At 35.4% G+C, this 27,682-nt stretch overlaps 1 protein-coding gene across 1 annotated transcript in view; it reads right to left on the bottom strand.

Annotated features, from left to right (window-relative positions):
* Positions 1-56: 56 nt before the first annotated feature.
* The window catches only part of LOC126816852 (rho-related BTB domain-containing protein 1), a 30,016-nt gene continuing 2,390 nt past the window's right edge, over positions 57-27,682 (bottom strand). The window contains exons 2-9 of the mRNA XM_050543626.2: positions 15,412-15,638; positions 12,795-12,898; positions 11,143-11,334; positions 9,292-10,253; positions 8,032-8,150; positions 7,147-7,386; positions 5,810-5,958; positions 57-4,384 (exon numbers count right to left, since the gene is read on the bottom strand). Coding sequence (XP_050399583.1) covers positions 4,207-4,384; positions 5,810-5,958; positions 7,147-7,386; positions 8,032-8,150; positions 9,292-10,253; positions 11,143-11,334; positions 12,795-12,898; positions 15,412-15,606 — 2,139 coding nt within the window. The 5' untranslated portion in view covers positions 15,607-15,638 and the 3' untranslated portion in view covers positions 57-4,206. The remainder of the gene's footprint in view (positions 4,385-5,809; positions 5,959-7,146; positions 7,387-8,031; positions 8,151-9,291; positions 10,254-11,142; positions 11,335-12,794; positions 12,899-15,411; positions 15,639-27,682) is intronic.

Here is a 27,682-nt window from a genome sequence, read left to right on the forward strand (position 1 = left end):
CACAATCCACTAGACCCCCCCGCCCACCCCTAATATACTAAATATAAGAGGAGATATTTCAATAAATGATTTTATTACTGAAGCCACTAGAATGATTCAGATAATATTGCACAAAAATATAGAAAAACACAAAATAATGATACATGAAAGCACTTGTTATATAATGATAAATACTGGTATATATGTATATAAATAATAATAACAAAAAAAAACAAGACTAAATCGTGTCCCAGCAAGCCTGACAATTATATCAGCTGAAAATTCGTCACACAAACTATCGTGAACTTTTATCCCCAACACTGCATTGCATGCTTTATCATTCTTCAAATGAAAAACTAACCCCAAAAATCTGTGACATTCAGATCAAGTGCAAAAGCGGACAAAACTGAGAAAACTAGCAGTGATAAGATATTGCGATTATATATTGCATTTGCAAACGATAAATTGATATCTACAATTCGGCAGGTGTGTACTATGATACATGAAAATTTGCTAATAGTATTGTTGTGCATATATTATACTAAATTATGGTTGAAATGAATGTGATGTACGTCAAAAAGGATGCAGTCATTAATTACTGTAAATATAGATAAAATCAAATTTATGAAGAAATGGCAAGTTCCAGCTTAAGTTATAGTACATATAGTAATTAAATACAGGATTAATAGATATCATGCAATGTTCCCTCTTCATCTCTGGTTATCAGTGTGCACAAACATTTTATTCCTGTGACAATAGAACATGTTGAAATGTAAACATAAAATTATACAGGTCACAATTCTATGGAATACAATTACTGCTTATTACTGAGTGACGTTTCGATTAGGCTTCTCTAGTCATTATTGAAACATCACTCATTAAAGATACATTATGGGAGATAAGATAAAGAGATGACAGTTCTCGCTATAATAGTTAAAAACTAGATAGTGTAAATGTAATTTCCTGGAAATTTCAGTCAAATTGATCCACTATGAGCCGAGAAAGAAGCAGGTGAAATTTTTGCATAGTCTTGGTCATCATTACTAAAATCATTAATATAAACAGCTAAGTCTCGATTATCCACTTTTTCTGATTTAATTATCATTGGCCGTTAGCGGCATATAGGAATCTAATCCAGCCAACATCGAAGGCTAGCCTTGACATCGAGAGTTTATTATGGTCTGGATAAGTTAATGTCTAATTGATAATTTAGATAACATTTCAGGCCTAAAGAAAGACTTGTAATAAGCAGATTTTGCTCTTGCATAATGCATGTTTAATAAGCAGTAATTGTATTCAATAGAATTGTCACCTGTATATTCCAGTTCAATTATTAAATGCCATTGAAACAATTTAAACTTAAAAATTATTTCAAGATAATTTTCACACAGCATATCGCTCGTGCCTCATAAAAATGTTATGGCCTAAAATTTATGCCCATATTAATTGTCTTTGTGCATTCATTACGAAATGTGCGTGTGTACAACCTAGAAGGAACAATGATGACATGTATCAGTGTACCCGGATATCATTTAATCTTGTGTATCTAGCACTAATTTCTTTCACATTCGTTGAATATCAAATCTTTGTTTAAAAATTTGTAAAAATCGTTTAAAATCAACAAAAAATCATCTAATTTGTACTTGTGTTCAGTTTAAAGCTGACTGATTAATTTTGATAATGAGTGTCCAATTTACAAGTATTTAATTTTCTGACCATTGTTAAAAAATTAATCATTAATCATTATACATCAATAATCAATTGGGTTGTTTATATTTTAACAGTGACTGGGAAATTAAACACTTGTAAATTGGACACTCATTATCAAAATAGAATGGTCAGCTTTAAACTGGATGATTTTTAGTGATTTTAAACAGTTTTTTTATGAATTCTTAAACAAAGAATTGATATTAAACGAATGTAAAAGAAATTAGTGCTAGATACACAAGATTAAATGATAACCAGGTTACAGTGTATAAATCTGAACAAGCTATTTACAATTTGCACAGTAACTGGAATATTTAATTATAAAAACATATCAGCAGATTGATAAATAGTTATCATTATTTTAATCATTCTGTAGGACCTGAAGAAAACCCACAAGGTTTGACAGGCGAACTGAAAACCACACAACTTGACTCAATGACACACCTTATGATCTGAAGTGCAGGAGTTAAATCATTCTGCTAACTGAACCCCGTCCCCTTTTATTTTGCCCTTTGTAAACAAATGACATACAAGTTTGTTTGGGTTTTTTTAAACGATAAATTTGAATAAGAAGGGTTATTTATAACTGTCTTTATATAGCCTAGAATAAAACAATGGGAGATAATGTATCTAATACACTAATATCTACACTAAGTGCTAATCAAAACAGTGTTTATTTATTAATGTAGTAAATGCATATATTGTTATATATAACACCCTACAATATCTGCTAATACATACAGTTTAATATCTACAATATTATCTAATTAAAACAGTGTTTATATATATCATTAAAATAATAAGTGCACATATTGTATGGTATATTAAGTGGGATATAAACAAGGCAGTTATTAACAGGATATGACAAGGTATAAAGTGCTCTCAATAATATGGTGGGAAATATAGAAATATAAATAACCATATCATTTCAATTATATTAATATTGTAGGATATATATACTATTACTACCACTCTACTTGATCAACTCATTCTAATAGTTCAACTACAGTAGTATATAGAGATAAAATATACACACATGCAGAGTTATCTGCCCTTCCAGTCTACAAATATAGTTCTTGATCAATTCATTCTAATAGTTCAACTACAGTAGTATGTAGAGATATAATACACACACTAACAGAGTTGTCTGCCCTTTAGTCCACATATATATAGTTTCAAGGGCTGTATTTCAAAATTATTTGATTTGCGTCCCAGTCCATAGGTCAAGGCAGATAAAGTGCACAAGCCAAAAGCTGAGTTGAACGCTGGACAGTGAGAATTGCATTGAAGAATGGGAAGATCGAAGATCTATTTATACAGTCCATACATGAACATTGGTTGCATATGTGTGAATATTACATTATGACTAAAAAAAACCTATCCAAACTTTTTTCCTTCTCTAATCCCTCCCCTGGCATATTATGGCTCCATGCTACTAACTATCTAAAATACCAGTGGACATACAGTATAATAACAAGCCTAATGTTATGACTTGATATAATGTATGTTAAAAGGGGTTAAAATATATATTTAGGTTTTATTTCAGTGCAACAATGATCGTCTGATATACAAAGAAATACAAAGCTAAACAGATATAAATCTACCTCCTCAGCTACATCACAGAAGTCATTGTCATAGCAATAATATAACATCGTCAAAATATCTTAAATAATACTACTTCAAATTACAATAGATCAATACATTGTTCTGTTTAGAACAGGACTTATATGAATAAATACTTCTGATTTGAATTCCTGAATCCAACAAACAACTTCACGAGTTACAATACTAGCTGTAAACATTCTGTGTCCTCCATAAATGAAAATCCCCACCCTCCCCACCCGTCTTCATACCAGGGCTTCAACTTCAAACTTTTCAGTCGGTCGTTTTTCATAATGCACAAAAACTTATTTCATGTTGTTTTATTTATGGTAGGGTATCGTGTCATGTGTCTATACCGTTTTGTCAGCATGGTGTAAGAAATAGTAGGGCTTCTAATATTTATTTATGAAATATTCCCCTTTTGGCTATTTAAATAGCTTTTATTAGAGAAATTTCTTACTTGGTTAAAGACAAATAAAGAGCTGAATTGGTCGTAGTAAAATCATACTCACACATATTACCACATGCTCTATAAAAAAACACAAAGACCATGATAATTTGAGTTGTAATACAATAAACTTCGAAATGAAGTTAAATATATAATTATCCACGGCATATTTCTCACATTTATCGGTTTTAGACCATTTCTTATGGCATTACGGAGCGCAGAATTGTTACATAAATCCTAATATTGAATAACTATTTCTAATACTAGACTGAATTTTATACGTATGTCTAAATATTACTGTACTTCACAACTCAAAACACACTTGTTTTGGTTTTGGTTTTATTACTACAACTGTCCATTAGTCCAGGACTATAATACTAAGACAGGGCTTATTTTAAAAAAAACTAATCCCTCAAAATTCAATCCAGCATAAAATCGGTTAATTTGGTGGTATTAGAGTTGTCAACTCTTCATATCGGCATATCTATTCTGTCGCCACGATCAAAGTGAGCACGTCCTCTTCTACAAAAACATAAACAACCACTGGAACAGTTTGTCCATCTATTGAAATCTTGTCGTTGTTTTTGTTCAAAATGTCCAGAAGAAGCTTGGGAGGCTTTCTCAAAATGTTCCACTTCTTTCAGATACCTGGAATGAAATATATGCACCAACATGTAATGTGCTAGTCTTTTATTGGTCAATCTCTATCTCTATATTATAGGCCAGTCTATATAATCTCTAGGCCAATCTATTTATCTAGTGTAGGTCAATCTCTAAATTATAGCCCAGTCTTTATACCTATTGTAGTAAGTCAATGTCTATATTATAGGCCAATCTCTATATCTTTCGTAGGTCAATGTATATCTATGGTAGGTCAATCACTATAAGTATTACAGGTCGATGTCTATAATAGGCAAATCATTATGTATATTGTAGGCCAAGCACTGTATTGTTGGTCAATCTCTATAGGTATTACAGGTCAATCTCTATAGGTATTACAGGTCAATATATTTACCACGATAAGTTAGATTTTAACTTTTTATTGCAGGTAGATAAAGGTGATATGCATTTAATGCTTAGAACTTCATCTATAGACTAATTCTTCTTTATAGTTTTGGCTAAGTGGGTAAGACAATGCCTCGCTAGCCTGGAGGTAGGGTGTTCGATCCCTGCATTGGCTGAGAAACTTCATCTAGATTTTTCGGTGTGGTCCTCCCCTTGTCAGTGATGCAGGACGGAGGGCCTGACAAGGAGAGCTGTCTAGTTGTTTGGATGGGATGAAAAACTGAGATCCCTTTTACACATTGGTGTGTATGTAAAAGATCGCTTGACAGTTAAAATTCGATCATAAGAGTAGGCTGTAATGCCGCTGTCCAGGCAAAATTTCCCTCATAGCACACTGTATGGCGTATGCCCGTCTTCATTAACCCAGTTTGGAGCAGAACAGTAGGACGTTAAACCCCATTTCTTTTCATTTCATTTCTTTATAGTCTGGTAACTATGCCAATTCAAGAATGCACACATAGAACATTAGCTTCATGCTTGTTTGAATGTGCTTTTGTCTAAGTCAAACAGTTGTTCTTTACACGCTAAAAATTGATAACTGCAGCCCAAACTTGAAAATAAATGGATAGATTAAAGCCAGTAAATTACTCATCAACCATAAAGAAATCAAACATTTTTTATAAAATAATGTGTCAGGGAAGATAACTCAGATATGTTGGAAAAAAAAATATGTGGATGCAGACCACCATTAAATTCCACCATTTCCGAACTAATTTTTCTCTCTGTCCCGTTTTCTCCCCTTATTAATTTTTGGGTCTAGAATCGAAGAAGATGTGAATTGAAATTGTCTGCCATGTTTTGGTAAATATTCATGATTTAGAGGCAGAAGGCCAACAGAGTTAGGAGGTTGGTTTGTGTATCTTAGTGGTCAAAACAATTGCCAACATCAGGATTGAACTCAAAATCTCCAGGATGTGAGCCAGCACCATAGCTACTCAGCCACCGTAGCACCAAATACAAGATCAGACATACAAGATCTGGAATACAAGTTATAAAATATATATTTACCATACAGGAGGCCAGCGATGTTTCTCAATGTATTCTTGATTGTCTTTCTGCAGAACTTTAAATGCTTTATGATGTTTCTGGTGAATTTCTTTATAATGACAAGCCAGATAAGATAAACACCATTTACCTAGTTCATCTGCTCCATATAACTGGAAATACAAAAACGAGCATAAAATAGTTACAGGTTGTACGAAAAAAAATTCTGATTCAAAGAAAATCTTTCCAAAACAAATGTGACGTGGGAAGGAGGTTTCTTATTAGGGACCTTTCGCATCGGTACGAAAACGAATACGTCATCGATTCATGTGTACTTGTGACATCAATCCATAATGAGTGTTCGGCCAGTGAAAAATGTTACGAGTATGGAACTGGATTTACGAAGGTATGCAAACGAATGTTTCTTGTCTCATATACTGAATTTTCCGCCATTTTTTGAGGCTTTGTGTATATTGTTGATTGTGTAGAGTTCGTAGAATGTGCTCAAAAGCAATAATCTGCTTGATTTGTTGTACATCTGCCAAAAAAATCGATTGCAAACTTTGCCTTGACCGAGAAGTTCATGGAGTGGAAATTAACGGCATCTACTATTAGAGGATATGAAAAACGAAAATGTAAACGAACATATATATGTTCGTTTTGGTGTCCGTTTTCGTACCGATGTGTAAGGTCCCTATTACAAATATTTCATGACAAGGTTCTGTATTTTGGGACTAACATATGGTATAATTGTATTTCAATAATATGTGTGTGTGTATGAGTCTTTAGCCGTAAGAGAAAACAGGAGGACTTAGAGAAAACACACTGGTTAGGTAGGCAACCTTGTGATCTATAGTGCATGCATTGAGACGATTCGGCCTCGGGGGGGTTGGGTGCTTTAGTGGTCTAACACATGCACTTTAGATAATAAGGTCTGTCATCGAGTCATGTGATGTGGTTTTGATCCCATACTTGTATGTGATCAGGAGTAGGGTCGTCTGTCAAACCTTGTGGGTTTTCTCTGAATTAGTGAAAAAAAATTGAACCATATGTTAGTCCTGAAATGACCCAGTGGTAAAGGGTAGATGTTAAATGCCCCCTAGCCCATACCCCCCTATTGAAGAGAGAGAGAGAGAGAGAGAGAGAGAAATGGGATTTAACATCCACTCGACACAAACTAGGTCATTTCGGGACTAACACATGGTTCAATTTTATTCCAATAATTCGCTTGTGCGTAGGGGTCTTTAGCAGTGGGAGGAAACTGGAGGTCCTGGAGAAAACCCAAGAGGTTAGACATGCGACCCTACTCCTTGTCACTTACAACCGGGAAATCCCCTATTAAAGAAGGAACAATATATTACCTGAGACGGTTCCAATAAATTAATAACATCTTCAATAATATCGTCTCCATCTTTTTCACATTGAGACAGTTCCCTTATCACATAAAGCTCCGTTAAACTAATCAAACGGAATAAACACATTTGATTAGCTAAACCAATCAAATTGACACAATCTGTTCCTTCCATACACGGCTCTTCGTCCGTATACAGAAATTCTTGAAGAGCTCGAAATGTATCTTTTGTAACTCCAGGAAACTGTACCTGAAATGATAATTTAGACAAATGTAACTTGTGTAACTTCAGGGAACTTTATCTAAAATGACAAATTAGACAAATGGAATAACATAAAATGGAAATGAAATGAAATGAAATGGGGTTGAAGTCCTACTGTTCTGCTCCGACTGGGCTTATGATGACGGACATACACCATACAGTGTGCTATGGGAAAATTTTGCTCGGGCAGTGGCACTACGGTCTATTCTTATATCGAGTTGCAACTGCCAAGGGATCTTTTACATGTATGCCATTGTGTACACAGGGCCTCATTTTTTTGTCGGTCCTGCACCAATGACAAGGAGGAACAACGCCTGAAAATCGTGATGATCTTTCTCGGCCAACGCAGGGATCGAACACAGGACCTCCAAGTTACTGGGCCAACATCTTACTCACTGCGCCAGAGTTGCTCCCATTTAAAATACAAACAGAATTATAAAAGTTTATCACAGTCAGAACCTGGGCTCTCATTTGAGTCATATTTGTCGGTTTTGACTGAGTGGCAGTCAAATTGACTGGCTGAAGAATGTACATGTACCTGTCAGTCAATCTACTGAAATGTGGGCGTATAAAAATTAGAGAATGCTGAAAACAGTCACAATCTTTGCTGGTAAGATTTAGATGAGATCTTACCACATCGGCTACAGATTCTCTAAAATCACCACTAAACATAGCTCTCATCATCTCACTTCTGGCTATTAACAGAGGTTTATGTGCGGAAACTAATCCATCATCCACTTTAAACGTAATATCTGAAAACATATATAAAAAAATTCCTGAAATCAAAATACAGTTAACAACTTTACTGCTATAGATACAGGGGTTTAATGTCCACTTGACACTATGTCATTTTGGGACTAACATACGGTAAAATTTTATTTCAATAATTCGCTTGTGCTTTGCAGTTCGTAGCAGTAGATAGGAAACTGAAGGACTCAGAGACAACCCACAAGGTTGTACAGGTGACCATACTTCTTGTCAATCATGCTACCTGATTCATTGACAGATCTAATGATCCTATATTAAACACTATACGCACAGCCCTCTCCGACCCACCTCACCACTTAAACAATAATCTTGAAGTGTCTTGATTCAAACTAAGAATACCTTTCCGATTCAGAAAATTCTTTGACATTGCATGGGCAGACTGGACCTTGGAAGTGGTCCGAGGGCCAATCGGTAAAAAATGTCATATATTTTTTTTTTCAAAATAGAAAAAAATCCATCTTCGCATCCACTGAAAAATATAATGGCCTAAATCCGAGGAGAAAAATGATCTTTGAGTGGGCTGTGCAATACATGAATCAAGGTAGTTTCGTTTTTTCGTCATGTGACATGTTTTTCACTGTGATCGGGGCCCAAGGAAACAAGTTGGTCTGAGGGCCCAGAACTACCCAGTCTGTCACTGATCCCTTTGTGGCTGGTATTACAAACATGAAATGAAATGAAATGGGGCTTTACGTCCTACTGTTCTGCTCCGAACTGGGTTAATGAAGACAGGCATACATGATACAGTGTGCTATGGGGGAATTTTGCCCGGACAGTGGCACTACGGCCTACTCTTATATCAAATTCCAACTGTCAAGGGATCATTTACGTGCATGCCACCTCGGTTTTTCGTACCATCTGAACGACTAGACAGCTGTCCTTGTCAGACACTCTGTCCTGCATCACTGACAAGGGGGAATCACACAGGAAAATCTGGATGGACTTTCTCGGCCAATGCAGGGATCGAACACCCGACCTCTAGACAAGCAAGCCAGCGACCTACCCACTTAGCCACAGTTATCCCGTAGTACAAACAATTCATCTCGTCTGATAATACTTCACTACCTGGATAAAACCATTTAGCTTTATAAACTTATTAGCCACGTAAGATTCACAATAACTTACCTGTCATTAGTTCCTTATGTAGTGCTAATTCACGAATCTTCGATAATCTATCTTCATGAAATTTTCGTTTTAATTCTTTATTGAGATAATTCTCATTCGTTTGGAGATTGGACATCATCACAAGAAGATCGGTCATTTCGAAAATTTCTGCCGCTATTTTAACTTCGTTCATTCCGTATGTTTCCTTGACAACACCGGTGTAAAGATACTCCAGAATATATTGGAACGCCCTGGGAGTTATCTCCCGGTTTAAAGTTACTACAGTCTGTAGGAAAGATTGTCCAGGCTTAAAGGGATCTTCGCAATATTTCAGTTCAACCGTTTCGATAGATTTCTGGTTGTAGGCGCTGATTACTGGGAAATTTCCATTCACTGCGTCAACATTCAAAAAGTTCTCAAAACCAGACACTCTTGACGTTGATAATTCGCCCTCGGTACTCACAGACTCTGCGTCACTTTCTATTAACTTATCTTCATCCGTGTGCATACTGGCTCCAATGAAAGATAATCTGGCAGAATGTCTGTTTTTGCGACCAGTTGGCAACTGCTTCAGAACATCCAATGAAAAAAGCTCCTCGAAAACAGGGGAAGTCACCATCAGGCATATTTTATGAGCTTGAATACATGAGCCTTGTACAGAAAATAAAACGTCGGCTTCTGCTTGCTGATACAGAAGTCTGGATAAATCATTATTTAACGTGGATGACGGAACATCAGCTTTGGGCACGGAAGGTTTAGGGATTCTCATTGGTGACTGAATTAGGGGACGCTGAACATGTCTCAACTGGGCATTCCAGAATTTGAGTTTACGTCTCTCAATGAGTGCTGCCCTTGCTGCATTAATAAAAACATCTTCGATACCATGATGGGATAAAACACTGGTTTCATAATAAGGTGCTCCAATTTCCTTCGCTATATCACGACCAACTTCTGGAGTTATAATATCCTTCTCTTCAATTGGTCTATAAAATACATAGCAAGGTTACAAATAATTTTAAATCAAACGTTACTCATAGATTTTAACTGTTTTGGATACCAACGGAAACTGCTTTACCTATAGTGACATTTTAAAAGGGAAAACTCAACTGTTTCTGTTCAATAACAATAGTTAAATACAAATCTATTGAAAATAAATCAACAGTGTGGCTGATGTCAGATGCCAAGATTCTAAACATTCCTAAAGTAATAACTTACGTATTTGTCATTTTTTAAAGAATCAAACAATCAAACTGCTGATCATTCTGCTTACCCTGGGCAGAAAATGCTCATTATTAATCTTAGTCGCAGTAATGATGTAATAAAAATATACACCAAGTTTCATGACTCTCATCAAAATAGGAATCATTGAAGTCTTGTTCCAAAGCACCAACTAATCAATTGCTTATCACACCGAACGCAGTGAAGATATTCACCTAATGAACATCTGAACCAAGTTTGAACATTTTACCCCATTTAGAAACAAAGTTATAGTGCTCCAAAGACAAGGGATAAAAATGGGGTTTAATGTACACTCGACACAAACTAGTTCATTTCGGGACTAACATATGGTTCAATTTAGCAGTAGGGGAAAACCAGAGGACCTGGAGAAAACCCACAAGCAAAAATTTTTAGAAGACAAACAGTGCAAAATGAACTGGAACAATAATTTGTTTGTATGAACGTGTTTTTTAGCAGTAGGAGGAAACTGGAGGGCCTGGAGACAACCAACAAGGTCAGGCAGGCGTGCGGCACCTACATGTACTCCTCGTCAAGCCACTAAATGACAGACCATTCTAGGGTGCACGGGCTAGACCATTCAGCCACCCCACACCCCCGTACATGAAAAATATTTTAAGAGTTTGATCTACTTACACGTATAGAAGCCCTTTCTGTGTCTGAAGATATTTTTCATCATTATATAAATAACGTAGATCTGTTCTCGTTCCGACCAGTAATATAGGTGTCGTCGGACAAACTCTTCGAATCTCTGGATACCACACACTACGAACATTCTTTAACGATGCTGGTCGAACTGTACTAAAGCAAACTACTATCACATCAGCTCTATTTAAATAAATATATAACCATTTTATAAATAAGTATTTTAAGATAGGTTCTCAGAAAAGTATTTATCGGGTGGTTATTTCCAATAAAAGTATGGCAATTTTGGTATATATGGATAGTAGAGATATCCAATCTTACTAGATAAATATTGGATTCCCTGAAAAACACTTATGGCGCGTATACAGGATGAAAATGTAAGGGTTCCCCTAATCGACAGCCCGATGATTAGGAATATCTGCATGTGTGACGTCAAAGGTTGCACGTGGAGATTGAGAGTTTGATGTACATTTTGATAAACTTTATGAAGAGTTAGACGTACAACACTTTCTGAGATAAAAATCGGGAAAAAGACACGGGCAGTGGATAATCCGAAAATTGAATTAGGATTCGATATTTGTAATAAATAGTCAACGATTAAAGACAACATCGTCTTGTGTATGCAATGAATTCTCCTCCGACTTCGCACCCGTTGCTATAGGTACTGAGAGAGGTAAGTCATGTGACACAAACATGACCTCTTTTGATTGACTTTTTACAGCAGAGGTATTCCTTGGCAATTACAATGTTTTGGGAAGGATTTGAAGCAAAATTATGATAAATTAATTAGTTTTAATGTTTTTAGTCCAAATATATCTTCAAATCACCCAGTTTGTAAGCGGGAATGTATCTTAAACATCATACAATATAAATATATCTAAATCCACTGAACCTCATTTGTGGGATTGTTAATCTCTTTAAAACTATAAAATTGTCAAAGTTGAATCTCTTACTAAAGGTTTGATGCTCCATTGGCTACAGGATCTCTTGCAAACAGTATTTACAAAGTTATGATAAATTGAAATTTCATCGATCTCTGCTATTCGTTAGGTAACCTGGTTGGCCTATTTCAAATCTGACTGAATCCAAGCCGAGAGATTAGCTAGCATTGGTATTTTTATTTTGTTTTCTTAACTAAATGTTAGATAATCAATCTGAGTACATATATTTAGCGTGGATTAAGCAGTGAAAAATTTGATATTTTAACGAAATATCGGTACAAAACTGATTCTATTCTGTTCAGTATTCATAAAGATATGGTGTATTGAAAATTTTGCAACAGTCAGCATCCACTGTAGTCGATATAAACAAGCCAGTGTTGATGCATCTCTTTTTATTAATCCACTGAGCACACTTTGTCATGGATTATTTATGCATTTTAATTACCTTTTGCCAAAGTTTACAAACAATATTGAAATATTCATATTTGGAGTTTGTAATTCATCTAAATTGTTTTGGCAATCCTTTTGAAACGGCTCAATATTTTGAGCTGATAATTTCAGACAAGGTAAATAGACCGCTTCTCTACATTCTGGCATTTGATTAGCACACATAAACATATTTTTTTCAGAGACCTAATAAGAACTGGGACTTTTGTAAATAAAGTAATTTGTTTCTTTATGGAATGATATGAAATAATTTACCCTTTATAAGAAAATTCTCGTTGTTTATCATGGTAACCAAATGTATCCCAGAGTCGTAATGATACTCGTACACCATCTACATCACACCATGATCTTTCCATAACCTGTGTTTAAAAAATAACTCATTTATATTAACGATAGGTTGTCAGGTAATCAATGAAACAAATGCCTACTAGCAGCAAAGTTGTTTGAGCGTTTTATAAAAATTGTCACTCTTTAAAGATACATTATGGGAGATTAGATAAAGAGCCTGCAGTTTTCACTATAATAGTTAAAAACTAGATAATGTAAAGGGAATTTGCTGAAAATTTCAGTCAAATTGATCCACTCTGAACCAAGATTTTAGAGATTGAATTTTTGCTCTATCCTCAATCATCATTACTAAAGTCGGTATGATAAAAAACATAGTCTTGATTATAGTGGCGGCGCCAGCCGTCGGTGATTGGAGGGGCAAAGCTGGGGCAAAGTCCAAGGTTAAGGGGGCAAAGGCACGAGCTTCAACTAGGGGTAGGGGGCCTCCCCCAGAAAATTTTAAAAAACAGGTTGCCGGAAATGCAGCCTGGCAGTATTTCAGGCACTGATCGATGAGGTAAAGTGTCAAACGAACGGACTTGCGAATCACGACGAAGCCCACTCACGAGCGTCAAAGTAGGGAGTCCTCCCCCAGAAAATTTTGAAAAATAGACTGCCGGAAATGCTGTCTTACAGTATTCCCAGGCACCGATCGTCGAGATAAATAGATCTGACCAGATACCGTCCGTCGCCTGATCACTAGTTTATCCGACTAGAGAACAAAATGTCAAACGAACGGACTTGCGAACCTCAACGAATTCCCCTTGTGAACGCCAAAGTAGCGAGTCCATTGGGGACTTCGCCAAGAAAATTTTGAAAAATAGACTGTCGGAAATGCTCTACAACATGCAAGTTTATGACTGAGTGGGGATGTGGGATTTATTCACTGTAGAAGGTATTGATTACCGAAACGTATCACAAATACTTTTTTTTATTTTCTAAAATTATTGGGGGGGCAAACAGAGGGCAGACCAGATTAATGGGGGGGCAAATGCCCCCCCCCCCCCCAGCGCCGCCACTGCTTGATTATCTATTTCATGATTTAATCAAGAATGAAAGTGGAGCAGCAAATGTGATTCTAATCCAGTAAACATCGCAGGCTAGCATTGACATCGAGAGTTGATTATGGTCTGGATAAGTTAATTAATGCCTAATTAATAATTTAGATAACATTTCAGGAATAAAGAAAGACCTGCAATAGGCAGATTTAGCTCTTGCATAATGTATCTTTAATATGTAATAAAACATCCTCGTACATTTAAATGAAAATGACTCAAGAAAAATTTTTTTGTCTGAATTTTGGTATTTGAAACAAAAATGATTATTGTGCCACGTAAAAGAACCCTTGACAGATGGAATTTGAAATAGGCCGTAGTGCTGCTGTTCAGACAAAATTTCTTCCAAAGTATGGCATATGCCCATCTTTATTAGCCCAGTCGGTGCAGAAAAGAAGGATGTTAAACCCCATTTCATTTAATAAACAAATATTATATAAACATATCAATAAATATTATATGGAACGACAACCAAATATAGGCACGTGTTAATCATCGATAACAAAATTTATACTGGCTATTTGATATTTATAGGCCTGCAGGCTAATCAAAATATTTATGTTTTACAACTAGCCTATATATAAGATCTGTGTATGTCTCTGGGTAATATTATTTTAGAATAACTGTCATGTTTATAGTACAGATAGATCAGTTATACTGGCCTAATTCTCATGTAAATAAATGGCAAATAGCCAAAACAATGTAACATTTTTGATGAATAGCCTAAAGGTTCACTGAATATATAAAAACATAAATAAAAAATGAATAACTTTCGAGCTGTGTTACTATAAATAGAAAAAGCACATGGCATTGTTTACGATGATGAGAGAGTGATGACAGATAGGAAGTAGAAAACAAGATGAAGTCTCTTCGTTTCCCGCGTATTTTTCAAGCGTGATACCTGTCATATATTTTTGTCTACCTATGTCCACACCTGTCTGTTCAATGAACATAAGCTAAGCCTACATCAAGTTAAACAAAAGATCTTCTCTAAAGGTTTTCTTTGTTTAAAACATCTACAGCTATTTGATATGATATTTAAAATGCATTAATATATATCATCTAATCAAACAATTCTGTACGTTTAATAATACTAATGTCTGCCAACTTTTATCACAAGTTTCAGGCCGTACTTAACTTACAAGATATGAAATTTTATAAACTTTTTTTTTTCATATTCACTTTGAATGATTTCAATATCTGCTATTTCAAATATATATATGGATAGATTCTATATTGGAAATTTATCTGCAACCATCCGAGAAACTACATTAAAATTACACTAAAAATATCACCACTTAAATTTATCTTTTGAAATTAAGTCTAAAAAGATTTTCAGGACAATTTTAAAAATAATTCTTGAGATGGCTGTCTACAGCTATATAAATTACATTGCATACACACCACATGTGCAATATCTGAGTTTTCCAATACATCTGTATTGTGAGAATAAATTACATGATTTATAATGCTGGAGTAAAAAAGCCTACCTCTTCATCGTTGTGATAATGATCAATCGCCCAGACTGTAGCTACATGTGTTTTAACAAGTTCCTGTAAATTAAATCTAGCATTACACGCCAGAGCTCGTATCAAACATGTTTTTCCAACTCCAGAATCTCCAACAATCACACATTTTACAACCTCATATTGACCCGTGGTTTGTGGATTGACCATCTTTGACATCAGTATTAGAGTCAAACTACATTATCTCAATCCTTAAAAAAAAAAAAAAAAATTTTAATTACACAATAAATTCAATATAATTTGAACAAAAAAATTAACAATATGAGTCCATGTTTCAGTTTTTGAAAAATTTCAACATTATGAAAAGAAAATTATTGTGTTTCAATTAATCATAAATGAAAAGCCATGAGACTCTGTACATGTGAAGGCTTTAGTGTATTCAGTATATCATATACCATCATTCGTGACAATCATCACAGACACTTTGTTGTGTAATACCAGTCTGACACTTTCGACCAGTCACTTCAGTTTAATAGAAACATAATCCTAAAACTGGTAAGGACTGGAAAAAACGTATAGTAAAGACGAAGTAATTAAATTATCACTCAACCTTGATAGTCTGAGTTGAACACCAGTAATAAAATACACAGTAGGAAATACTTTATTATATAGTCATCTATCTCATAAATAAAGGGGTTGGTTTGTTGAGTGCTTTAAGACGTGCTTTAGAGCAAAATGACTACAAGGAGTGGTGGTGGTTGTGGGGGGAGGGGGGGTAGATGAGTTGTTTAAGGCATTTGCTTTAGATCATTGGGTCTGTCACAGTCAGTTGTGATGGTTTCGAACCCAGGCTTGTTTGTGACAAGGAGTGTGTGTGTGTGTGGGGGGGGGGGGAACTAATCTAGTTGTCTAAGGTGTTTGCTTTTGATCATAAGGTCTGTCATTAAGTCAGGTGTAATGGTTTCGAAACAAGGCTTGATCGTGACAAGGAGTAGGCTTGCTTTCCCAACCACATGGGTTTTTTCTGGTTTCCTCCCACTGCTAAAAAAAAAGAACATACACGCAAGCAAAGTATTGAAATTAGTCCCAAAATTACATGTAATCATGGGGGGTTGGATGGCCGAATGGTTAGCACGTGCGTGCTGAATCATAAGACCTGTCATTGAGTCAACTGGTGTGGTTTCGAATCCCCGGTTGTACGTGACAAGGAGTAGGGTCGCCTGTCCAGCCTCGTGGGTTTTCTCCGGGTCCTACGGTTTCCTCCCACTGCTAAAGACCCCTACGTGCAAGCGAATTATTGAAAGAAAATTAAACCATATGTTAGTCCCGAAGTGACCTGGTTTGTGTCGAGTGGACGTTAAACCCCATTTCTCTCTTTCTATCACATGTATCCATATTGTACTATGTTTTTGTCAGTGTATGTTAAACCCCATTTCTCGCTTTCTCTCTATTTCAGACTATCTCTAGCCTTGAGTTTTATGTATATTGTTAAACAAGTTATAAATGTACACAAATAATACAATATCTACAAGTAGGAAATAGTTTAAATTACTTGATAAAAAATAAAAACACACCTCAACAATACACTATCATGAATCAACAAAATACCTCAATCAACAACGGAAAATAAAACATGAAAAGGAAACAATTCAATAAAACTCATTTCCCAATTCATTAAATGTAAGGACACATGTTCATGATTGTGTCTGTTTAGAGGGTTAGATAATGTTTACATAAATAATAACAGTTATTTTATATAAACAGTTATTGCACATAAACGGCGAATAACAAATAAAATGAAATGAAATGGGGTTTAATGTCCTACTGTTCTGCCCCTAAACTGGGCTAATAAAGACGGGCATACGCCATACGATATGCTATATGGGAAATTTTGCCCGGGCAGCGGCACTATGGTCTACAATATTATTGAATTCCAACTGCCAAGGGATCTTTTACGTGCATGCCAATATATACACGGGATCTCAGTTTTTTGTCCCATCCAAATGACTAGACAGCTGTCAAGCAAATAACAAACAATAACAATGTACTTATATCTTATAAAAATAGGGTATTAAAACTTTTCAAGTGTAATGATTTGTTTACAAAGTTATAAAAAGTCAAACCATTGGATACAGGTAAATATAACTACTTATATACATGTATACGCATACATAAATACAAACAACAAAGAAGTTCCTAGGTTGTGTCTGTTGTATCCTTTTTGTGGAAGCAGATGTTAAAGAACTATCACCACAAACAAGTACCATAATGGGGTGGGGGTGGGGCTGGGTCGGACACAAATAATGACTTTAGAATGTTTGTATAGCATTGAAATATTTGTATAGTAAAATCAGCATCCAATCTGACCATTACACTGTAGCTCATCACTTCCGACCACTTGGCTATCCAAATCACTATACTTAAACAATATTCAAACATATACCAAATATGTCATACTTTTAATAGAAAAAATACCTTCGTGGAAATGTTACTTCAACTGTAGTTAAATTATAAATCCTCTTCGTCATCATGTAAAGAAAACAAAATACTGGTGCGGTTAATTACTATGAGTATTCATGCATTACGTACCTGTACATTCATGTCAATAAGAACACATATTTGTGTACTTGTCATACGAAACCCTTTGTAGGAAAGTATGATTGTGATGATACATGAGAAAAAAGACTACTATTACGTTATGAAATGAGCAGATTTACTACCAAATATGGTTTAACACAGTTGCCAGAGCATCTAACACCCATATTATATCAGCATCAAAATCGTCTGCAAGGAACGTATTAACAACACTTTTCTGAATAAAATTATCCTCGCCACATGTTCGTTTTCTTTTTTAAATCACCAATCATAAAACTTGCTTGAATACAGTAACAATCAATACAGATCATCTGCAACCTAAAACTAGACGTGAAAAGTCTGTAAAGAAATCATCAAGATCAGTAGACGATGTCATGTTCTTTTATCAATAATCAAGCCAGTCAGAAGGAAAGGCTCTTTACTGACTTGCCAGGTGTACTTTTATCAACAACCAAGTCAGTCACAAGGAAAGGCTCTTTACTGACTGGCTGACTAGCCACGAAGTGTACTTTTATCATCAATCAAGCCAGTCAGAAGGAAAGGCTCTTTACTGACTGGCTGACTAGCCGGGTGTACTTTTATCAATAATCAAGTCAGAAGAATCGGCTCTTTACTGACTGGCTGACTAGCCACGGGGTGTACTTTTATCAACAGTTAGGAGCTAAAACCTGCTTTATAGGAAAGCTCTTCCCACAAATGGGGACGCATTAAACTCTCAACTAGACCTCGAAGTCTGACACACTTATCAATCAGAAACTTTAGGATTTTTTCAAACTCTGCTTTCATTTGTATTCTGATCATAAGATTTCTTTACATGCATCGTTCAAATTCCTATTTACATGGTAAAAAAACCCCATGATATTAAAGACAGCAGAAAATTAAAAGATAGAATATGTCACCTGTCGACAAATAATCTCAAGCGTACATACCGTAAACATTTCTAGAAAGAAGATTTTCTTATTGTCTTTTCAATGAATATTTCCTTCTTCCTATTAACACTGTAGTCATTGTAATAACATGTCTTATAAACAATTCATAATTCATGGAGAACATTCCACAATTCATATCCTTGTTTTATATATAAGTGCATAAGTGTATATTCACCCTATAATTATTTGTCAATGAGAAATAAAATGATGTTTAACGGCCTACTGTTCTGCACCAACTGGGCTAATGAAGACGGGCATATGCCACGGAGTGTGCTATGATGGAAATTTTGTCCAGACAACGGCACTACGACCTACTTTTATTTCGATTTCCAATTGTCAAGGGTTATTTTACATGCATGTCAATGTGTACACAGGACCTCAGTTTTTTTGTCCCAGCCAAACAACTACACGTTGTCCATTGTCAGGTCATGCGTCCTACACCACTGACAAGGGGGAACCACGCCACACATTCCCAATAATCTTTCTGGGTCAATGCAGGGATCGAACACAGGACCTCCAGGTTGGCGAGCCAACATCCTACTCACTGAGCCATCGTAGGTCCCTTGCCAATGGGAAAACGAAGATACAAATGTTTAAAGGCTTGCTTGAAGCATCATTTAGTGCTGAGGAAATCTCTTGCAGTCCGTTCAATACTTATAATGTTACGATAAATTGAAATTTCATTGATCTATGATGCTTAAACGTGACAAGATGTCACCATCATTTATTGGTAGTGGAGAAATCAGATCGACTTAGTTTAAATCTGATAGAATCCAAGCCAGGAAATTTTGCTTTCCTTATTAAATATTAATAATCAATCTGAGTACATATTTAGCTATCTTCATGTTAGCATACATGTACATGTATAATTCATTTCCTTAGAGCGGATTTATTTTATTTTAGACTATTTATGGACAACATAAAATCTCTTCAATAATACAGGTCGAAACCTGGTTGCACATTAAAAAGTTTCATGCAACTACAAAAAGGTTAATAGGATTATTTATTGTTGTCATTTCAAATTATTTAAGGGCACCATTATTTTTAAATGCGGTGCCTTTCATGCCCTCAGGGATGTTCTGGCTGTAATCCAACTGGTTTACAGTGCTAAAGGTCTGAATCCACCTCATGATCAGCTACACGTTAAAATATTTCATGAACCTGATTCAAGGTTAATAGGCTTATTATATTAACAATTTAGACCTTTGCTCTTCAAAACTTTATTATTTACAATCATTTGAATCTGTCATTTTTTTTCCCTTAAATAAAAGTTGACATTAATAAATAGCCTATCTACATGTACGAGGGCTGGCTGAAATATTCTAAACCTGAAAGGATAGATCAATTGGATTGAAACAAACTTTTGCCACCAACAAGCATTGAATGAATCATAGATAAAAAAAACCCCGGCAACTGTAGTGTTATTATTGTCTTAGTACCAGTCCAGACCATCTTGTGAACCTACCCATTGAAATCACCAGAAATGGGCAAAACTGGCTATAGGGCAGTCAGCCAGTACATGCAACTTAAGGGACTGACCCCAACATAGATACATGCAGATATGGTCTCCACTTTAGGGGATAATACCCCTACCATTACCACAGTATGTCAGCTGTGAATGACTTTTGTTTTAGGATGACTGAAGAAAATTTCTTCCTGAAAATTCATGAGGTTGGACAGGCGACCCTATTCCTTATCACCTTTAAGTGGGAAATCGAAACCACGCCACTTGACTCAATGACAGACATAATGATCCAATGCACACACGTTAATCATTTGGCCACCCAAACGTTCTAGGGATATTAACAGATTATCTCAAGCAAGAGTTATAGAATTAAATATCGGATTATCAGATGTGTGTCAATCATGTGTTAATCACAATTATTATGGTTAAATGCTTTTACTCTTAAAAGCTTTTTAACTGATTCTATTATCTTATCATGAAAATATAGCCAATGAAATATATCTATTTACTTAACTTCTTTAATTGATGCTTTTACAATATCTATTATTTATATCCCTGATTTGTCAAAATGATTGCCTTTTTATCGTTTTGTAAATTAATTTATAAAAAATAATTTTCCGATTTAGCACAACAGCAAAACAATTTAATTACGTATGATGACAAATAGTGGAAAAAAAATGTTGAAATATTTGTGGAATGAGATCACGAACTGAATTTTAAATTAAGAAGGGGTTTTAAAAAACGAAATGTCACCATTCATGAAGAGGACACATTTAAATGACAGTTTAACTACCCCATTATTGTTTAAATGCATAAGATAATATAAAAAGAATAAATTTACACTATCTAAAATGTTATTTGTTATGATATTATTCAAGACTACCATTTCAAACGAATGGGGTAATAACAGTCATGATGTATCAGTTATCCCGATTTAAAAAAAAAAAAAAAAAATGCTGATCATCCTTTGCGGCAATACTATATATTGGAAAACAACAGAAAACAACTGGAAAACACCATGTTATACTGAATACCGGAAAACACAAGAAAAACACTTTACCTTTACACTATCTAGTTTTTAATTATTATAGCGAGAACTGCCATCTCTTTATCTTATCTCCCATAATGTTTCTTTAAGGCCTAAAGAAAGACCTGCAATAGGCAGATTAAGCTCTTGCATAATGTATGTTTAACCCTTACTAAAATCTAGGAACAGCAGATAATCTCTTGAATTGGATTAAAATGGGGTCCATCCAAAGATTTTACACAACACTTATAGGTGGCACTGGCTTATTTACAGTATATATATCATCTGCAGAGGATGTCGATTGTTGGAAAATTTAAAATTTTCAATTCATCATACTGAATAGAATGGAACCATTTTTGGACTGATTCCATTATTAATTTAATATCAAAGTTTGCTAAATGATGTTCAAAATTTCCTTCATAGCACATAGTATGACGCATGTCTGTCTTCATTAAACATACATTATGCAAGAGCTAAATCTGTCTATTGCAGGTCTTTCTTTAGGCCTGAAATGTTATCTAAATTATTAATTAGACATTAATTAACTTATCCAGACCATAATCAACTCTAGATGGCATCGCTAGCCTGCAATCTTAAGTGGATTGTGAGCCGATTTACTGCATAACTTTCCTTCTCGATTAAACGATTAAATAGATAATCGAGAGTATGCTGTTTATCGTACTGACTTTAGTAATGATGACCGAGGCTTGGCAGAAATTTCATTCGCTTAGTTTTCGGTTCATAGTGGATCAATTTGAATGAAATTTTCAGCAAATTGCCTTTACGTTATCTAGTTTAAACTATTATAGTAAGAACTGCCAACTCGTTATCGAATCTCCCATAATGTATCTTTAACTCAGGTGGTGAGAAAATTAAGATATCAAACCTCATTTCATTCTGGTTCTGAAGTCAGCGGGAGAAATCATACAAAAGGTGCCTTGCCATTTACCGAATAATTTCAAATTTATTTTACTATCTTTATTTAATGTTAAAGTAAAAAGCCTAAAAAGTTTTTCCATCGCAATGCGAATAAAAAAAAAGAAAAGGAGATTTGATTTCTATCGCACAAGGTGCAGTGCTTGCAAAAAGTTCTCATGTGGAGCGGTTGATAGAAAGAGTCTTTGACGACGATCATGCGATAAAAAAAAAGACAAAGGGATTTGATTTTCGTCGCACATGAAAAGGTGCCATGTTTGCAAAAGGTGTTCAAGCGGAATGGTTGTTCCCCTTGTTCTGCATCTGATTGCACCACTGAATGTATTCATCTTAACTATTGTTATTATTAAACTAAGATCAATATCTGTGTTTCAAATCATATATAGACATAATACACAATATCATAGTATAAATTAGCGTAAAGTAACAAATAAACCATGTAATTATGAATAAATTATAAGCCTGAAATCCGATCTCAAGCTTAAATAATTAAAATTTAAATCTACTTTAAAAACCATATTATTATATAACACAACCTCTAATCTCTTATCTCTTGCCATCTTATATACAAATATATTTTTGCTGCGCAGATAACTGATAATAAATCTGCTAACTGTACTTTATCATAAATTATATACATCATATTTTAAGTGATGGTGATAATATGCATACTTCCATAAAACAAGAGAGGTTGTAAAACTACGAGTCATTATGTGTGTACACAAAGGTTAAAAATAGATGGATCTAAAATAAACATTAAAGATACATTATGGGAGATTCGATAACATGTTGGCAGTTCTCCCTATAATAGTTAAAAACTAGATAATGTAAAGGCAATTTGCTGAAAATTTCATTCAAATTGATCCACTATGAACCGAGAACTAAGCGGTTGAAATTTCCGCCTAGCCTCGATCATCATTACTAAAGTCAGAACGAGAAACAGCATTGTCTTGATTATCCATTTAATCGTTAAATCGTGAAGGAAAGTTATGCAGTAAATCAGCTCATAATCCACTAAAGATCGCAGGCTAGCATAACCATCTAGAGTTGATTAATGTCTGGATAGGTTAATTAATGTAACATTTCAGGCCTAAAGAAAGACCTGCAACAGACAGATTTAGCTCTTTCATAATGTATGTTTAATAACTTCAAAAATTATCTTGTTAAAGATACATTATGTAAGATTTAGATAAAGAGTTAGCCATTCTTGCTATAATAGTTCGAAAATAGATAATGTAAAATGAATAATCTGAAAATTTCATTCAAATTACTCTATTGCGAGCGGAGATATTAGTCTTTGAAGGTTTGACAAGACGCATGCAATAATTTCAACCACCGTACTGGTTGTTCAAAGCTAAGTCTCCCTCCTCCATTTTTAAATTAAATTAAAATATGGCTGAACCGTTCTAATATCGGAGAAATCCAATGACATCGAGAGTTGATTATGACCTGGATCAGTTAATTAATGTCTAATTAATAATTTAGAAAACATTTCAGGCTTAAAGAAAGACCTGCAATAGGCAGATTTAGCTCTTGCATATAACATATGTTTAAGAAGTCAAACATTTATTAGACAAATAATCACATTTTAAAAATCAAACTTTAAAAATAAAAAATGATTACTTCATGTTATATAGTTGTATAGATTTACACTACAGGAGGCTCAGTGAGTAAGGCGCTTGCTCACTAACCAGGAGGGCCCGAGTTCGATCCTGTTGTTGACTGAAAAAGTACCTTGAGATTTTCCAGTGTGGTCATTTGATATATTTACACCACAGTAAGGTTTAGCATCATCTTTAGGAAGTTTGTGTCAATTGTTAACTGACCTGAGTTGACCCCTCATTTAATTGACCTGGACTTACCCCTTGTTAGCCATAAGAGGAAACTTTTCCTTTTCGGGGATTATGGTTTCAGACAATCAACCATTGTAACTAAAGAAGAGAGAGAGAGAGAGAAATGGGGTTTAATGTCCACTTGACACAAACTAGGTCATTTCGGGACTAACATATGGTTTAATTTTATTTCAATAATTTGCTTGCGCGTAGGGGTCTTTAGCAGTGGGAGGAAACCGGAGGACCCGGAGAAAACCCACGAGGTTGGACAGGCGACCCTACTCCTTGTCACGTACAACCGGGGAATCGAAACCCCGCCAGTTGACTCAATGACAGACCGTATGATTCAGTTTTTCATCCCATCCAAACAACTATACCATCCACCCGACATAAGCTAGGTCACTTTGGGACCAACATGCGGTTCAATTTTATTTCAATAATTCGTTTGCCCGTAGGGATCTTTAGCCGTGGGAGGAAACCTACTCCTTGTCACATACAAGTCAGAGTTAAAACCACACAATTTGCTTGCGCGTAGGGGTCTTTAGCAGTGGGAGGAAACCGGAGGACCCGGAGAAAACCCACGAGGTTGGACAGGCGACCCTACTCCTTGTCACGTACAACCGGGGAATCGAAACCCCGCCAGTTGACTCAATGACAGACCGTATGATACAGCGCGCGCGTGCTAACCATTCGGCCATCCCCCCCCCCCCCGTAACTAAAGAAAGACATAATTTTTATGTGACTGTGTCGATCTTAAATACTGATCCGAACTGTACATATGTGATATCTAACCCAACCCAATTTATAAAGATGTCAAAATTATATGTCTATGCAGTCTACTTTTATTTTGAATTCCAACTCAACTGCCAAGGGTTGTTTTACGTGCATACAAATGCGTACACAGGAATTCAGTTTTTCATCCCATCCAAACAACTATACATGTCCCTTGCCAGGCCCTTGAAATTAATTGAATGAGCTTGCCTGGTAATAATGATATTAGTGGCAACTGACAGAATGTCTGACAATAATCAGAGAGAAATGGGGTTTACCATCCACCCGACATAAGCTAGGTCACTTTGGGACCAACATGCGGTTCAATTTTATTTCAATAATTCGTTTGCCCGTAGGGATCTTTAGCCGTGGGAGGAAACCTACTCCTTGTCAAATACAAGTCAGAGTTAAAACCACACAATTTGACTCAAAGACAGACCGACTAGAAGCGAGACACTCTAGACCATTACACCATCTCAACCCCCCTGTAAAATCTTTTGATGTGACTGACCCTAAGCCGGGAGCTTATCTACCATTGTTATTTTGGTTTTGTTTTCCTCAACTAAATAATCAATTGGAGTATGGTACAGCAAAAACAAATTAAATATTGTTTGAGAAATACAAATTATTAACAGCAGATTTAATATTTACCAGTCTCCAGCATTACTTTCTACATCGAGGGGGGGGGGGTTGAGTGGCTGAATGGTTTAACGTATATGCGTTATATCATAATGGCTGTCACTGAGTCAAGTGATGTGGTTTCGATTCCTTGCTTGTACGTGACAAGGAGTAGGCACTCCTGTCCAACTTTGTGGGTTTTCTTGAAGTCTTCCAGTTTCCTCCCACAGCTAGACTCCTACACCCTAGCAAATTATTGAAATTAATCTCTCTCTCTCTCTCTCTGTGTCTCTCTCTGTGTCTCTCTTCATACACTATCAAAGATTTTGAAATATGTGAATTGCCTGAGGGTGACAATATATATTTCAATACAATTTGTCAGTCAACCATAAATAATTTATTAGTTTCCATTTGTAGAAAATTAATCAATGAATAAGAAGTAGTTTGATCTGTTGAAAAATCTTTAAAAAACATCAGTCGAGATTTTGAAATAAGATTACATCTTGGCCTTTATAAGAAACGTGTGAATGTCACACTTTTGATCCAGTTCAATTATCGAAAATGAAATGAAACAGTGTTTAACATCTCAGTTTTCTGCTTCCTCTTCCTCTATTAGTGTTTAAAGGCTCAATACCACTCTTGTTGTAACTGAATAATATGTCCCAATCTTTATTCTGGTCAACAAATTGTACTATTTTACAATATTCCAATTAATTGGTGATACAAATTTCATCTAAACACACCTAATTTAAAAAATTGGAAAAATTTAACTAAATGATTTGAAAAGCCTAACGTAAACCTTTTCAAATGTGACTTGGAATTTAAAAATATTTTTGAACCCTCTGGACAAGTAAAATAGGATGTAATGGATAATTTACACAACAGGTAGGACACTTAAACATCTAGTACTTAGAATAAGGCTATTATTTATTTTCTGGAGCTGTCAAGCCAGCAAGAGTGTTATTGTCCCTTTAATGTCCACTTCCACCAAGGGTGATATCGCAGACAAGTTGTCTTATACTGAGAGGAAACCGGAGTACCCGAAGTAAACCCACGGGGTTGAGGAGACATCCCAATCTCCTAGCCATAAATGCTTACACAAGGGATTGTCTTATTTTTATTATCTTGGCACACGTGCAGGCATCTTTCCTACAGGGGTTGTGGGGGGATGGCCGAATGGTTAGCATGTGTGCACTGTATCATGGGATCTGTCATTGAGTCAACTGGCGTGGTTTTGATTCCCCGCTTGTACATGACAAAGAGTAGGGTCGTCTGTCCAATCTCGTGGGCTTTTCTCCGGGTCCTCCGGTTTTCTCCCACTGCTAAAGACCCCTACGCGCAAGTGAATGATTGAAATAAAATTGAACCATATGTTAGTCCGGAAATGGCCTCGTTTGTCGAGTGGATGTTACGCCCCATTTCTCCATCTCTCTCTCCCTATGCATCCATGTTTGCAGTAATATAAGATAAAAAAATGAATGTATCTTTTTGTTTTTCAAAGGCAGAAGAATGTGGGCTAGATGCGTATTATGTGGATCCGAATATTATCATGCAGATATTCTCTCCTTTAGTTTTATCACAGTGGTTCCTTATAGAACAAACTAAAAATCCCTGTTCTTCGGTCACCTGTGAAAATGGCTTCCTTTTTGTCTTTAATCTCTCTCCCTCTTTCTCTCATTTCATACATGCAGACTAAAAATAACCACAAATAATTCAATCAGGAATACAAATTCAATCAGGGTTCCCGCGGCTTCGTCAAACATTTTTTCAAGGATATTCAAGGATAAATATACGTCAAATTCAAGGATTCACATGGACATTTTTTAGCCTAATGTTACAATTTTTCATCTAAAAAATAACCAAAACATTACCAACTATCGTTATAATCTCATATTTAAAAGGAATTGAAGACATTTGAAACAAAATTAAGGATCTCAACAGAAATTCAAGGATATTTTCCTATTTTCACGAAATTCAAGGATATTCAAGACCTTGAAAATGAAATTTTAAATTTAAGGATATTCAAGGATTTTCAAGGACCGCGGGAACCCTGTCAATATACATTTGTAATTTAAACTACTCTCTGCATAATTGTTAATAATTAAAACACTGAGTGCAGGGA

The sequence above is a fragment of the Patella vulgata genome, chromosome 3, assembly GCF_932274485.2.
Source record: "Patella vulgata chromosome 3, xgPatVulg1.2, whole genome shotgun sequence".
NCBI lineage: Eukaryota > Metazoa > Mollusca > Gastropoda > Patellidae > Patella > Patella vulgata.